We start from the raw sequence: 15369 nt of genomic DNA on the forward strand, positions 1-15369 counted from the left end.
AAAATTTACAGCTACGATCTATGACAACAATAAATACTATGATATTTATTATTGCTATTGGTATTATTATTATAGAATAATAAATATGAGAAATGTGATAGTTTATTTTTTGTTGGCTTATGCGAGCAAAATTTCGATATCTCACACAATTTAAATTATTTGATTAGTATTTAATCTGGAAAGTGCTTTATTTCGTAAAATTTTACAAATATATTCTTATTAAATTATTACAATCCTGTAAAGTAATACTTTAAATAAAATTTTATTAATTAAAATAATAAAATAAAAAATTAAAAATAAATTTTATTTATTAGAATTTTTTTTCGATCCACGGATGCAAAATTATTTCAGAATTTCGTAATTATTTTGCCCGCGGTTTTACTTGGACGGATTTCTGATAAGCCACATTTTTATATATTTTTTTTATTTAACTTTAGTTTTGTTTAATTTTATTGGCATGTTGTTTTGCTGTTTATTTATTTTCTATTTCACGCATAAGAGCACTTTCGTTTTATGTAGTGGCTGTTACGAAAAAGGGCGTCGCGCAGGTGTTGTAAACAATATCATAGGAGGAAGTATCAAATATACATATATAAATATAAAACAGTCTACAAGTAGGGGTGATAATATAGAAGACTAAAAAATATCAAGATTTATTATTGTTATTATTTAATGTGAAAAAAAAAAATAAAATAACTGTTGTGTTAAAGTTTGTACCTGCGGTGCAAATTTGCGCCCATATTTAAATAATAAAATAAATTTTTGGTATATAAATATACATAAAATAATTATTTTTAGTATTAAAAATAATTTTTTCTAAATTAAAAAAAAAAAAAAATAAATGTACAATAAATTTCCCATGATTTTCTTATTGTAATAATTATAATATATATTCAAATGACGTTAGTGATTAAATATATGTTATATATATTAAATACTAGACTTGAGAAAATTTATTTACTAAAAAATATCAATTTTCACAAGTCATTTTTATGAACTTTTAATTTCTTAAGCTAAGTAACACTCGGTAGGTGTAAACGCATTTGGAAAGATTATAATTTATATATAGAGAGTGACATTTTTATTTTCTGTCATTAGTTTAAAGGCTGAATGACTTGAGAGCTGGCACAAAACGAGACCCGATAAAAACTGCTGCGGAAATTAAGAAAACTTTTGATCCAGACAATGAAGTTGCTGAATTGCAGAGATCGGTGCTGCAGATGTGACAAGACACCATGGTCACGTGGCTGTGTGTTGTGTCATGTGCGACACATTTTCCGTCTTTTATGTCACGTTCTTCCGGTCCGGGAATCTCGCACGATCTACGTACAACAAGTCTTCCATTTTCTGTACAAAGACGTTATTATGATTATTATTCAAACAATAAAACTAAAACTAAAAATATATTTAACATAACATTTAATCAAATATTTTTTTACCAACGAATTTTTAATTATTTAAAGAGTAAAATGAAACATATTTCAGGGTGTGGCTGAAACCTTGAGAAGACACTAATTACTAATATAATCTAATGTAATGTACTGATGAGTCACTCGAAGAACGCAATAGTTGGCATAAAAAAAAAACAATGTGGTTGTGGTTCCGGTTGGATTGAACGATTCTAATTGTTAATAAAACACGAACATTTTAAATAGAATATATAGTTTCAATACGTGAATAATTAAAAATTATAACAAGTGAGTAAGAGATAAAATGGAGGATATGATTTAAAAAATTCATTTTGTCGTAAGCGCATACAAGATGGATGCGTCATTCTCAGAATTAAATTTTCTCACGTTCAAGAGCAGTTATGAGACAACTCCCACATAATATTTATTGAGACGTGTTAATTACTAAAATAGTGGGTTAAATTTTAAAGATAAATAACAAGTCGCGATTTTATGTACATATGGAGACATTATTTACAGTACAGCAAAATTAAAAAATAATAAATTAAGCAGGAAATTCACTAATTGTAGATGATAAATAATAATGACACAAGACATTATTATGTATTAAGTTTTATAGGTTTAAATATTAAATATGATCATTTGCATTGTGAAGGCTAAAGTAGTTACGGCTGAAATGGCCGGACAAATTTATTTTGCAATTATATTTCTTAAGTTATATTTATTTATTATAAATGAAAATATTAATTGATGGTTTTTTTGTTCTTTAAGTATCGATGAGTAATTAATTTAATGATTAAAATAATTTACCTCTTTGGACGACTTTTTTGCAGACAAACTTCTCGTTGTAAACGTAAGAATTTTGATTGGCGGTAGAATCGCAATCACGAGTATGGAAAGTTTGATGATGGCTGGTAATATTCAGCGGATCGCCACAGGCTCCAGGCTGGTCGGAAACGCAGCTCCAGCATCGCAAAGACTCGCCTGTGTAGTTTAAAAAAATCTCAAATGTCTTAACTTTATTGCTTCATCCACTTTATAATTAAAAAATTCTTAACTTAATGCATTCCATTGAATACTCCACGGTTCATAACTTTATTACTATTATTTTTATTATTGTTTTGTTTGGCAAAAAATATTACCTCGAATTCCAACTATTTCTCTTTTAAAAAATTTAACTTTTACTTCTATGCACTTTTTATTTTCATTTTATATTATTTTGAAAAGGTAATACAGCGTTAAAATAAAATAAAAAAATGTAACGAAGAAAAAACTTTGAAAGACCCGGTGTTATGCAAGAATAAATACGTCGAATGCAATATAAATTTAGTTACATATATATATATATATATATATATATATATATATATATATATATATATATATATATATATATATAACGTGGAAGTAAATAGTTCACCAAGAGTCCAATAAATGTTTATCGTTTAAAATTTTGATATTTTAAAAATAACTTTTTTTCGCTAGCTCATAATTTAAATTTATCATTCGAGTTTATACATAATTATTACTTAGTAATAACAATATAAATAATTGTGATGATAAAAAATAAAAAAAACAATTGTATAATAATGTCATGTATATTTATACGCAATAATGATGGCTGCATTAAAGTGGTTTACCTTTGCGTAACGTTTTTGCGTTAGCTACACCCGATTGCTACGCCTTTGGTATATAGAAATATCTATTATATACATAGATACACGCACACATAAGTATATATATATACATATATATGTGAAGAGAGAGATAGAGATAAAAACTATTTCTGCGGAGAAGCAAATTGTCTATGAGTCATATTTATTTTTCTTCTCTAGAAGGTCCATTATTCTTAGTTATTTTTCAGCTTAATGTTATGATTATATATCTATATATATAAATGTTATTGTTTTATTTTTTACTTTCATTAAACTCACGGTCTGGTATTTTAGTTTATAATTATATACAGAAGCATAATAATAGTTTAATGTACCAAGTATTTAAAGTTACTGTCCTCGCGCCCGATTTACATCAATAGTTTTGTAAAGATAGCAAAAAATGTGAACACACGTAATATATATATGTATATATATGGTATAATACTGAATAAAAAAAGTGGATGGTTTTTTGCGGGCTTTATATATCCAACCGCAACCTAAACTATTTTATTACTTTTTTCCGTTGTAAATTTTCATTTTTCGAAGACATTAAGCGATGGATTTTTTTGTTAACAGTATTGACTCTACTTTTTACGAGGATTTTATGATACATAAGATTTGTGTTCTAATTATTTTTGTAAATTTTATCCAAACTGAATTTAAATATTGTGATTAAAAATAATCAATCAATATTTAATTTTTTTTTTTTCGGTTGTCAATTCAACTATAATTCACGGTTAGCTATATCAGAATTACACGTGATGAACGGGACGTAAAATAAATCATAATCCAATTAAACAGTAAATTTAATTTTAATTTAAATTCATAATTTACTTGTAAATAAATTAAAAAAAAAAAAAAGTATAATTTATTGCCAAACAAAACAATATTTTACAATTAAAATAAATAATGATAAAATGCATAATTACCTGACTGTATGAGGAATGCAAATGCAACAACTGCAAAGATCCAAACGTAATTTGATGCCATTTTACTTTAAAAAATTTTTTATGCACACAATAAATGTTTTAATAATAATATTGTTATTATTAAATAATCGACTGCCGATGAGACCGAATGTTTAGTAGACAGTGGTCACGCTCGTACTGATGCTATCCGCGTATTTGAAACTGTCTGTAACTGGACGCGACAACAAGTAGTATAGTAGCAGAAGCTAAACCAGGGACAGGGATCAGACAACTGCAGCGTGGAGGAAAGCGCAACTCACGACACTCCCTGCCTTCTACGATGGTCATTTACTATTATACCGTAACACATATGGTGGTGGACTATAGTATATCAAACTACTACTACTACTGCTACTACTACAACTACTACTGCTACATATAAATACAGCTCCTCTACTTAATAATCAACAACCACCACATTCGTTTATTCACGATCACGTTGGCCTCGACAACACCAACATCTACCACCATAATATAATTTCATAACATCTTATTCGTCATACTTTTATATTTGTAAGAATAATAATAATATGTAGTACGATATGAATTATGAGAATTATGAATAAAATGTAATGCTGGTGAAGAAGAGTCTCCACGATTTCAGATATCCGTTGATACGCTACCAGAATTAACCAAGGAATCGTCACTGACGGAGCGGAAATTTTTCAATCGATGCGTCATAACTTAATTGATGATCTGTTCGTTCTACCATCATACTACATGATTTATGAAATTATAAATTTGTAATTTCTTAATGCACTATGGAGTCGTTTAAAAAAATAACAGGACAATTTGGGTTTACGATTCATATTTTTATTTATTTATCTATTAAATAAACAGAAAGTAAGCGGGAAGAGCTGGATGTTATTGATAGCGTACAAATAATATATATATATATATATATATATATATATGAGTTATTTATGTAGATTGGACACTTCAATTTATATCGAGTGATTGCGCAGGACGGTTTGATGAATATATTTTGGTTTTATAAATTTTGTTATTTTATTTGTGATCCTTATTTACTGTAGTAATTCATTTTTAAGTTTTTGTTGTTGTGTAAAATTTTTTTCTTTATTTTTCGAGTAAAAAAAAAAATATTTAGTTCAAAACTGTCAATTACTTTTTTTTTAATTCACTTGAGTCTGCTCTATCGAATATTAATTAGTTTATGTAAGTCCATTAAATTACAGGCAAGTAATTACGAGAAATAAATAGGGGATAAAATGGGAGTGCTATTGACCTTTCGAACTTTTGTTTTAAAATAGCCGACCTATTAAGACCGCCAGAGTGTATTTAAGTTTGTATGACATTTAATTATTAAACTAAATTTACAAATTATCGATCCAAGTGTTGGTATTCAGTGCTAATTAATTTTATTCAGACAATTAATTAAAATTGTACTTAAGTAATTTCATTTATTTTCCTTTACATTTTTAATTTACATAAAAAAATATTTATAAAAATTCATAAATTATTATTAAAATACTTTTGATAAATTTTTCAAATCACGTTAACAATCCTACTGACTGTTTATAATCTATAGCTAATTAATAAATAACAAGGTACGACAATAAGGATTAAATAAATCACCGAGTTATAGCAACTCAATAAAGTTAATAAATAATTAATAGTAATCAGCTGAATTCGTATACAATCAGTAGAAATATCCATTCATCTCTGACGCTTAATTCGAAATAATTAGACACGTAATACTAATTCATGCGTCGTCTCTCTGCTATACTTGACTCCCATACAATTCTCATTTACTCGGTGGCATCCATTAAACTCTCTACCTCACACTCACACACCCCTCGCCAATATGGACGACTAAGCCCATTAATTAATGTAAATTAATCCACGTAATCATTGAAAAAAATAATAATTATTCAAAAAAATTTTAACACATTTTTTTAAATGCGCTATCGTAATTTTTATAAATTATAAATAAATAAATAAATAAATAATAAATAAAAGTATAGAAAAATAAAAAATAATTTTAATCATCAGCTGGCTATAAGATGTTAAGGTCTCTGTACATATATACTTATATATATGCATGTATATGTATTTAGAAGTCCTCAGAGCTTGTAAGAATTAGCCGACTTATATATGAGGGTCACGATGTATTTAACCCTGCAATGTATTATCAAATTGACTTGACCATTTGACCTCTTCTACAGTTTGTTTGTGTGCTTACTTGAGAGTTGTCTACGTTAACTTAAGTTTCTGTATGTTACTTAAACAATAACAGCGTCTTTATCTATTCATCTCTGTCTTAATTATTCTCATTATTGTTATTATTATTATTGTCATTATAATCATAACAATAATAATTATTATTCTTATCAAGTCTCTAGACTTTACTAAACATGAGCACAAAACTTGTCGGGCTGTGGCACTCAATTTATAACTCCTGCAGAGTCAAATGGTCTTTCCGGTCTAGCCTTAAATGTCAATACTTTGCTTCCTTCATTATTGACCGATGACATTTGGAACAATTATAATTATAATTACAATTAATGGTTAGTTAAAAAATAACTTTGCATCAAATAAATATAATTTAGGATGCTGAATTATTTATCTCCCCTTCAAAATAATGATAGATAAAATATTTAACTCGGATAATGTCACAGTTTATGTAAAGTAAAGGTAGCAATGAGTGTCCAAAGTGAAACTATTGTCAGTAATGTTGACAAGGGTGCTTCTAGACGCGGTGATCGATTGCAACCATTTCCAGAACAAAATAAACAAGTGACAAGGGCCTCAGGATGTGTTGTTTCAAAATTACAGTAAGTACTTTTAGATCGTGATGGCACGCAACCTCTTACTGTAGTGTGAATATGTTTATCTAAAAAAAAAAAAATATAAAATAAAATCGAACTGGGTGATATATATATTTATATGTTAGCTTTGGGCAAATATTTAATAGATATATACTATTTATAAGTTAAGTAAGAAGGATAATGTTATTAATGTCTACATATATATATATATACTTGTTTGGATGTAAAGTAATTTGACTTGGGGATTGTCACGCAAGAGTTTAATATTTACTGCTCGCGTCAACAACACGGAAAAGGAGTGATTAAAATATATGATTGTTGGTATGTTTGTTTTTACTTATTCGTTAGTTCTTGTCAGAAGCTAACGTAGAATTACTAACTCAAAACACCTATTTTTAATGATAAACTTCATTTTAATTAATTAATTAAATATTAATATTTTGGTAATTTTTGAAAATTGTGACATCTGTCATCTGTCAACAAATTGATAGTACGAGAGTAAATAATAAAAATAATCTATGTAGTAGAGTGAAAAAATGATAGATAATTAGTATGAATGACAGAGTTGAGTTTTGAGAAAATGTCATACACTGAATACGAATAAACGTTTATTTTTAACCCACGTTTATTCAAACTATTTTTTCAAAGCGTGTTACTTGCGTCACGTAAAAGATAATTAAATGTTACATATGTATATATATATATTTAAATGTATAATGTTTATCAGATACTGGGGTCCACGATGGGAGATAAAGTAAGTTATATAGATATATATGTCATGGAGTGTAGAACAATCAGAAAGAATTCTAAAAATTTAAAACACGTGTATGAAGGTAATTCAGTTGACACTGAACAAATATAATTCTCACTAATGGGAGCTACAGATATGAATAAATAAAATTTAGAACACGTAAATAGTTAACAAAACCTACACTAAAACGCAGTTATAGATATATATTAACATATGGAGTAGAAGTGTTGTCTCTTTATCTTTAGTTTGAGTCACTTTGCACGTTGGCGAGAACTAAAGTAAAATATGCAAAATTAAGTAATTCTCTTTTCCCGTTTCACAAACGTGTCTTTCATTCTTCATTTTTATTTCCTTATTATATATATATATATATATATATATATATATATATATATATATATATATATATATATATATATATATATATATATATTTTTTTTTTTTATCTATAGGTATTTATTTTTCACAACACGGAAGTTTCATAAAAATTTTTCTGTTTATAAATGAAATATTTTTCTAAATTTATATGATAAAATTTTAATAAAAATATTTAAAGTTACGACGGATATTGAACTTCTTCCAAAACTCCCACGTTATTTATATTTATAACACTTGTCCATCAGAAACTAGGATGATTAAATTATTACCTGGTTTCCAACTAAAATTTGATGTCACAAAGTCAACTTTCATTGACACGACGTTCAAATAACTCGCACTTAAACTATTAATTAATTCAAATTACAGAGTAATTACCAAAAAAAAAAAAAAATTCTTTTTCAAAAAATCCTTGATTAAAATTTTCATTAACTTTTTTTTTGAAAAAAAAAATTGAATACCCGCAGAGTAGATAAAAACTTAATTAAAATTACGTACAATATACAAAAGCTTTGAGACAATAGTGTGACTCATTGTCAGGACAAGCGGCAAGATCGATTGATGGTGCTGGAGCGTACGGGTCATTGCAGTCCCCTTTGTGCCCCATCGATAAATCTGCATTACATTTATAACACCAAAGCTTTCCTTCGCACATTTCCTCTACTTGATTAACAAAAAGACAATTAATTAATTAATGATAAATTGTAATTTAACCAATTACTCATGCTATTAATTATTCAATTAATTTACATATCTATCTGATTAATAACAAACATAAATCAGTACTTACCCGATATCAATAGAAGAAACAAATAAAAAGTATAACAATATTCCATACTCTTTGAGTTGGAAGTGAATCAGATTTTGTACATTAAAGAAATAAACACGAAGTGGCGCCTTGTTACTTACGTTGCGAACTGATAAGGTATCACACACTGGTTAATGATTCAAACATGGGCCAACCTTCTGACAAGGATAAACAAGCACTAAAGGTGGGAGAGTAAAGACGACACTTTAATGTTCTCTGTTTTGTTGTATGTGTGAGTAAGTAAATCTCATACACAGGCGACAACATGGAAGTATAAAGTTTTCTCAAGTTTATATACCTATATATGTATATATAAAGAGAGAGATAATAGTGGAAATCCTCTGGAAATGCCGGAGAAAGTGCAAAAAGACAACTCCCGCGAGACGTTACAAGTTATTGATAAATGTAACTTGTAATCGTGATTTAAGAATAAAATAAAAATAAAACACAATATCATGGGCATGGGTAACCATTTTTTATTGCTTGATACAATCGTCTCTTGGTACACTCAGTACAATATTGTAATTGTATTTATTTATTTATATTTATTTAATCTTTATATTTATAGTTTTATCAGAGTTCAAAATTTTATACTCAATAATATATTTTGTTATGTAACTTTCATTTATTTATACATGAAAACTTTATTTATATTCCATTAATTGTTATATATGTACCATCGATCCTTGCACAAGATGTTTTTTTAACGCGTAGGCTTTTTTTTAGGCACGTATTTATGTCATTTTTTGAATATATATATATTTATTATTCTTGGTATTCAATAAATTGTTTACCTAATTTTTATATTTTTGAGTTACTTGTTAACATATTTATTTTTTTTTTATTTTAGTTATTTATTTACTTTTTTATTGAATACAAAGAACGAAAGTTTTATTTTATCGGAGGATATAATGGAAGCTGTGTGTTGCGAATTTATTTGGAAGCATAATTGTTTGCTATTTGATATTGATAATGATAACGATAACGATGACGATAACAATGATGGTGATGATGATGATGATAATGATTTCGATAATTATTTATTTATTTTTAATGTCTACCTAGTGTAATAATAAATAAGTTTTAACTTATATCAATAATAATACAAAAAAGGTATTTATATATATTTATAAATATCAATATAAAGGCAGGAGTATAATAGTTATATAAGTGCGAAAATATACTTTAAATAGAAAAATTATTCAAATGTGAATATTACGTATTTTAAAAATATTTTTTTGTAAATAATTGCTTAGCAAATTTTGTATTTGCTTAGCCTGCTTGGCCAAAAAAAAATTGTTTTTTTTTTTTTTTTTTTTGAGGGAATTAAACGATTGTTATGACGCAGGATTATGTAAACAACGTCGTCATAATTTTCGACATCTTGTTTGTAACAAAAATTTTTAGTGATAATAAATTTATGAACGAAGCAAGCACTTTTTTTTTACTTTATTTATTTTAAAGTTAACATATTATTGTTGTTATCATTGTTACAAAGGCTCGTTTCGCATGCTGTTTGTTAAAGGCGTCATAATGTGAAAAAATTATATGCCGGCAATTAGATGTACAAAGCCAAGTACGAACCATGGTAATTGAACATGAGTGCGGACAAGAACCAGACTTCAGAAATAATATTTTATATTTTTTTAAATGACCAGACTTCCTGTCAACAGCCTTTGCCCGCATTCATGTACATATTTTTTGATTACTTTATATTTTTTTTTTTTTTTTTAAATTTTAGTGGTTTACTGGTGAGCACTGAATACGTTACGCCATCCGGTAAAAGAGACCTGTGAGAGTTGAGGCCACGAGAGGAAGGAATATCGCGATAAATGTTGCCGATTTAATACCAGAGCCATTGCATTTATCGCCTTCACAAATATCACATGATATTACTGATGCAATATTACGATAATCTTTTCTGGCTTTTTCTTCCATTACTTGACAAGGTTTTACTGTCTCTGTTGGTGCTGACTGGCAGGTTCTCACCATCACATTTTCAGCTTCAACTATTTTTTCAAAAAATTAAATAAATAAATAAAAATTATGAATTTAATTAATACAGCTACAGGGTATCCATTAATATCGCGTAACTGAGTTGAAAAGGACATATTTTCATACGACCTTATAACTTTAGTCACTAAGTTTAAAAAACAAAAGGGCGTATTTAAGCTATATGCCCTTTGAGCTTTCGAATTATTTTTTTAAATTTTTAGAAATGAAAGAAATCTACAGAACGAATGGCAACGAAAAAAATATTATAAGCTCTTTCGGAATTGTGACGTGATATTTTTATTTAAAAATTTACCTTTAAGACGAAGCTTAAGACAAGACATTGGCATTTTAGTTTGTGATCGATGCTGCTGAGGCGTGTCAACCGCGAAAAGACTTGAAATCTGATTCATTGTCGGATTATCTTGGATCTTTGAGTGAAACGCTTTCATTGTTGATAAATCACAATCCACGACGACATTTTTGTCGTCAGATTTAACAACAATGTCACCCTCACACTCGTCAGTACCTGACCCTACGGCTATACATTCGTAGCATTTTAAGGCTTCACCTGAAGATTAAAAATAAATAATCAGGATAAATTTGAGCGTCTCGACGAAACCTTAGATAATTTACATCCGGAATGGATTTTTAATAAAAATAAAAATAAAAAAATGTAAACAAACCTTAAAAAAATTAAACCGTTAAAACAAAACTTAGAAAAATATTTTATAATTTTGATTAATTTCATTTATATCTCGATAGCTTTGCGTGATTACTTTATATTAATTCATTAATGATTATCATCAGCAATTAATAAGATATATTTATGTGCATACCCATTTGATTGTCACATTTGATAAAATACTCAGGACTAGTGATAAGTGTGGGGTTGAATTATTTTGTTTGAAATTATATATATGTATATTTATTGGTCACGATAAAATACTCGAGTATATTTAACTTATGGTATAAAATTAAATAATTTATTAATTAGTTAATAATGAATATTTTTTCATTATTTTTATTATTTTCGTTATTAAAATTATGGTATTTTTTTTTTTTTTTGGTTATGGTAAAAAAAGTAAAATTGCATTGGACACAAGACAATTTATTATACTCGTGTTACCGTATAATTATCAAAGTGAAACTAGAGATTTGTAATGTGAATCGCAACAAATCTGCTTTTTTTTTTTTTTTTCAATAATCATAAGTATGTGAAAAACGATACAGTGAAAAAGTATATCATAGGCATATAGAAGAGCTAGAAATTTTATTCTATAATTATATTGAAAAATTTTCAATTGAAATGAAATTTGAATTTTTATATCAATTGACATACACAGAGAAAAAGGATTTCTTGGTGCAAGAAATATTTTGCATTTTGAATTGAAGACTAAAATTTTCCGAGGACTAAAAAAAGTTTCTTGGTACAAAAAATTTTTTTTCGCCCCAAGAAGATTTTCATTTTCAATTCATAATGCAAAATTTTTTGGAGCATGTAAAAATTTTGTTGAGGTGAGTTAAATATTTTTACGCCAATAAATCCATTTTTTCTGTGTATCCTCTAACAAATGATATAAATTAATTTTATGACAATTTAACAAGAATGAAAAATGATAAATAAAAAATATACAAAAACAAACTTTGTGTATATCAAATTGCTTACAAATTGTTAAAGTTATAAATTATGATTCAAAACTCTTTTAAAGTAAAAAGAATTTTACCCAAATTTTTTGGTACTTAATTATGCTCAGCCCTGTTTAAATATATATGAGCATATACTAGTTATTAAGAGTAATAATAACAACCATGATAATAATAATAGTAATAATAATAATATAGTTAATAATATAGATGACAATTTTCCAATTTACATGATGTGATTATTTAAATGTCAATGAGTTTTAATCCCCCACAATAATTGGAGTTCATAGTGTATGACAAAACCGCACACATTCAATTGTGGTTTATATAACGTGCAAATGTTAACGATTTAATCCATTTTCGGTATTACATATAGCTCAGAACGGCACTTAAAACTGTCTTGCCTAAAGTTAATGGCAATTTAGGGACGTTAAATTACATCTGACAGCGGCCTATTTAAAAGAGCGTCAAATACACGTGAGCGAGAGAGAGAGAAAGATTAAAAGGGCAAAAAAAGAAAAATCAAGAGTCACGAGAAATAATTTTTTTTAATTATCATTATCGATTATTTGGTAGAATTATTACTGTATGAATTTAAATAACTTTGTAACGATGTTAATCAAGCTATGGGTTATAAAGCTTTTAATATTCTGAAAGTTATTCTTGTTTTGGAAATGTGTATAATCGAGAGTATATAGAGCGGAGAGTATAGACTGTAAGGTAATCTTTATTATTGTCAAGTAAATCTAGGGGAATATTAGATTGTTATGAGTAATATATATAAATGTATGTATATATATAAGTGTGTGAGTGAAGATTCGTTCCCCTTTGGCTTTATTTGATATAAAAAAAAAAAACAACACACTCATCCCGCAACCTAAGCTGTCAAATGAGGCCCACGCGAGGGTTTAAACTAATCGATAATGATAATAATCCATACGAGCACTGAAACCCCTGGTCGAAGATCTCACCAACTTCAAACCATATTATTATCGCTCACTTTTCATGTTCGTTAGTTTTTCTATTGTGTCACATTATTATTATTTTTTTTTTTTTTTTTTTTTCATTTGAATTTATAATTTTTGTTTACGTTTAATTAAAGATAATTTATCACATCAGGGTTTGTTACTGTAAATCTGTTAATTTATATGATAATTTACTCCTGAATTTTTTTGATTAAAAAATTTTTTTTTTCGAATTGTCATTAAAATAAATTTTGTGAAATTTTTAATTCAATTGTTATGTTTAAAACGATATTTAAATTTATAAAGTTTAACTTGGAATATATTAACGGTAATTTTGTTTCGACTGTTTAATTTATGGATAAATTTGAATCTCACAAAGACTTAATGAAATTGATAATTTTGTTAGGAAGTTTATTAACTGACAGCAATAAATTTACTAATCACTTTATTTAAATTTTCCTGGATAAAATTTTGTTTTAACGGAAAAAATTTTAGTTTTAGTTTTAGTTTTATTTTAACACACAAATGAATAAAAAAATTCAAGCAAATAACTGTCAGTCCACTTAATATTAATAAAAAAAAAAAATATTCACAAAAAAATGCCAATAATTTAAAAAAAAAAGAAGAAAAAAATTAGCAAACAAAAAATGTGAAAATGTCAAAAAATACAAAACAAAAATTCACCTGAATAAACGGCGAGTGTAAACACAAGCACAAAACTGAGTAGAACTTGTGTAAATTTGGATTGCATGTCTATCCTCGTGTATTTCCCACAGTCGACTATGAAACTAGCGTCCGAGTTCGAAGGAGGGTGAACAGCGTATATTCGTGGGCGTCGCGGTGGTGGCGCGGCAAAAAGAGTCTTGGTCGACAAGCCGGCGAGGGGCTGGAAGAGCGGGCCGCGGCATCAAGAAGCGCGAGCGTGATAGCAACTGAGAAAGGGAGCCAACATACTCAATAAAAGGGAGAGATGCTGTTTCTTACTTACATGCATATATAAATATACATACGTATATATATATTATGTAAAATATATGAGCAGCGGATTTAACTCGCGAGTGTTGCCATCGCTTTTCGCAGCTCAAAATTCAAAACTATACGCCAATTTTTTTTTTACTAAATCTCAAAATATTTGTTTTTTTAATTGATGACCGTTTTTATTATTATTATTTTTATATACGAAATCAATGAGTAGTAGACAGATGAAAATGTATATCCAACGTTTCTCACTAAAAAATCTCGCTCATTTTCCGATTATTCTACACGATATTTTTTATTCGTCACTTACACACCACTAACTTCTTCTTCTTCATCTTCTTTTTCTTTTGCTTCTTTTTTTCTGTCCATTCTTTGCTTGCACTATTTTTTATTTACGTACCAAACATTTTCTCCCCCACTACCACTTTTGCCCCATCTACACCCCCCACACATGAATCCGCCTATAACGGATGCTCTTATAAGCCTTCCTCCGGCGCGTGACTTAACAACTTTAGTATAAACACATAGGTATATGTACTCAGGTGTCACACACGCAACAGAGTTTATGTTCCAAAATCCACTGCCAACATCAGATACTTTGCTCATCAAAGTCATACTCATGTTCATACAAATATGTTATACAAACACGAGACACGAAATTATGTACTGGATTTTTGTTAACCAGCCAACAGATTCAAAGTATTAATAAATTTATTAATTTATATCAATTCAAAATTTCCATCAGGATTTTTTTTCCGACATTTATGGGTGGGGTTTCACTCCCAGTATGGCTTTTAGTTTTTTTTTTTCTATTTTATAGGCTATGAAATTACTCGGTAGTTCTAGTGAAGTCTTAAAAGCCAATAAAAGTAAAATTAGATTTTTAAAATAGATTTTTTTTTATTTTAATAAAATAGTTGATATTAAAGAGAGACTCGGTGAAGAAGGATAATAAAAAGGAGTCAGAAGTGTTTCAACAAAAGACTTTAGAGTAATGCTGAGTGGGGTAGCATAATATATACATCTATCTGA

The 15369-nt window shown here is 27.7% G+C and overlaps 3 protein-coding genes across 4 annotated transcripts; all 3 read right to left on the reverse strand.

Annotated features, from left to right (window-relative positions):
* Positions 1-246: 246 nt before the first annotated feature.
* On the reverse strand, positions 247-4313 carry LOC103574533 (uncharacterized). The gene is made up of 3 exons (XM_008554000.2): positions 3994-4313; positions 2220-2393; positions 247-1347 (listed from the first exon to the last, which is right to left on the reverse strand). Exons 1-3 carry the CDS (start codon positions 4052-4054, stop codon positions 1100-1102), a joined length of 483 nt encoding a protein of 160 aa, XP_008552222.1. The 5' UTR covers positions 4055-4313; the 3' UTR covers positions 247-1099.
* Positions 4314-5580: 1267 nt separating this feature from the next.
* On the reverse strand, positions 5581-8901 carry LOC103574532 (uncharacterized). 2 transcript variants are annotated; one of them, XM_008553999.3, is made up of 3 exons: positions 8738-8901; positions 8446-8607; positions 5581-6886 (listed from the first exon to the last, which is right to left on the reverse strand). In XM_008553999.3, exons 1-3 carry the CDS (start codon positions 8781-8783, stop codon positions 6666-6668), a joined length of 429 nt encoding a protein of 142 aa, XP_008552221.3. In that variant the 5' UTR covers positions 8784-8901; the 3' UTR covers positions 5581-6665. The 2 variants fall into 2 exon arrangements, with proteins under 2 accessions (XP_008552221.3, XP_053593423.1); XM_053737448.1 differs by having other exon boundaries at positions 8446-8610.
* A 313-nt stretch (positions 8902-9214) lies between these two features.
* Positions 9215-14230, reverse strand: LOC103574531 (uncharacterized). Its single transcript, XM_008553997.3, has 3 exons — positions 14044-14230; positions 11064-11318; positions 9215-10764 (listed from the first exon to the last, which is right to left on the reverse strand). Exons 1-3 carry the CDS (start codon positions 14108-14110, stop codon positions 10523-10525), a joined length of 564 nt encoding a protein of 187 aa, XP_008552219.1. The 5' UTR covers positions 14111-14230; the 3' UTR covers positions 9215-10522.
* Between the last annotated feature and the right edge of the window lie 1139 nt (positions 14231-15369).

Source organism: Microplitis demolitor, chromosome 3 (genome assembly GCF_026212275.2).
Source record: "Microplitis demolitor isolate Queensland-Clemson2020A chromosome 3, iyMicDemo2.1a, whole genome shotgun sequence".
Lineage (NCBI taxonomy): Eukaryota > Metazoa > Arthropoda > Insecta > Hymenoptera > Braconidae > Microplitis > Microplitis demolitor.

Bases quoted from the DNA above. Each gene is read 5' to 3' on its own strand.
- LOC103574533 (XM_008554000.2), bottom strand. From the start codon at position 4,054: ATGGCATCAAATTACGTTTGGATCTTTGCAGTTGTTGCATTTGCATTC. The intron at 2,394-3,993 runs GTAATTATGCAT...TAAACTACACAG, and splicing joins TGCATTCCTCATACAGTCAG to GCGAGTCTTTGCGATGCTGG. The intron at 1,348-2,219 runs GTAAATTATTTT...GTCTTTGTACAG, and splicing joins CAAAAAAGTCGTCCAAAGAG to AAAATGGAAGACTTGTTGTA.
- LOC103574532 (XM_053737448.1), bottom strand. From the start codon at position 8,783: ATGGAATATTGTTATACTTTTTATTTGTTTCTTCTATTGATATCGG. The intron at 8,611-8,737 runs GTAAGTACTGAT...TTGTTAATCAAG, and splicing joins GTTTCTTCTATTGATATCGG to TAGAGGAAATGTGCGAAGGA. The intron at 6,887-8,445 runs GTACGTAATTTT...TTTTTTTTTTAG, and splicing joins TCTCAAAGCTTTTGTATATT to ATAAACATATTCACACTACA.
- LOC103574531 (XM_008553997.3), bottom strand. From the start codon at position 14,110: ATGCAATCCAAATTTACACAAGTTCTACTCAGTTTTGTGCTTGTGTTT. The intron at 11,319-14,043 runs GTGAATTTTTGT...TTTAATCTTCAG, and splicing joins TACACTCGCCGTTTATTCAG to GTGAAGCCTTAAAATGCTAC. The intron at 10,765-11,063 runs GTAAATTTTTAA...TTGAAAAAATAG, and splicing joins TCTTAAGCTTCGTCTTAAAG to TTGAAGCTGAAAATGTGATG.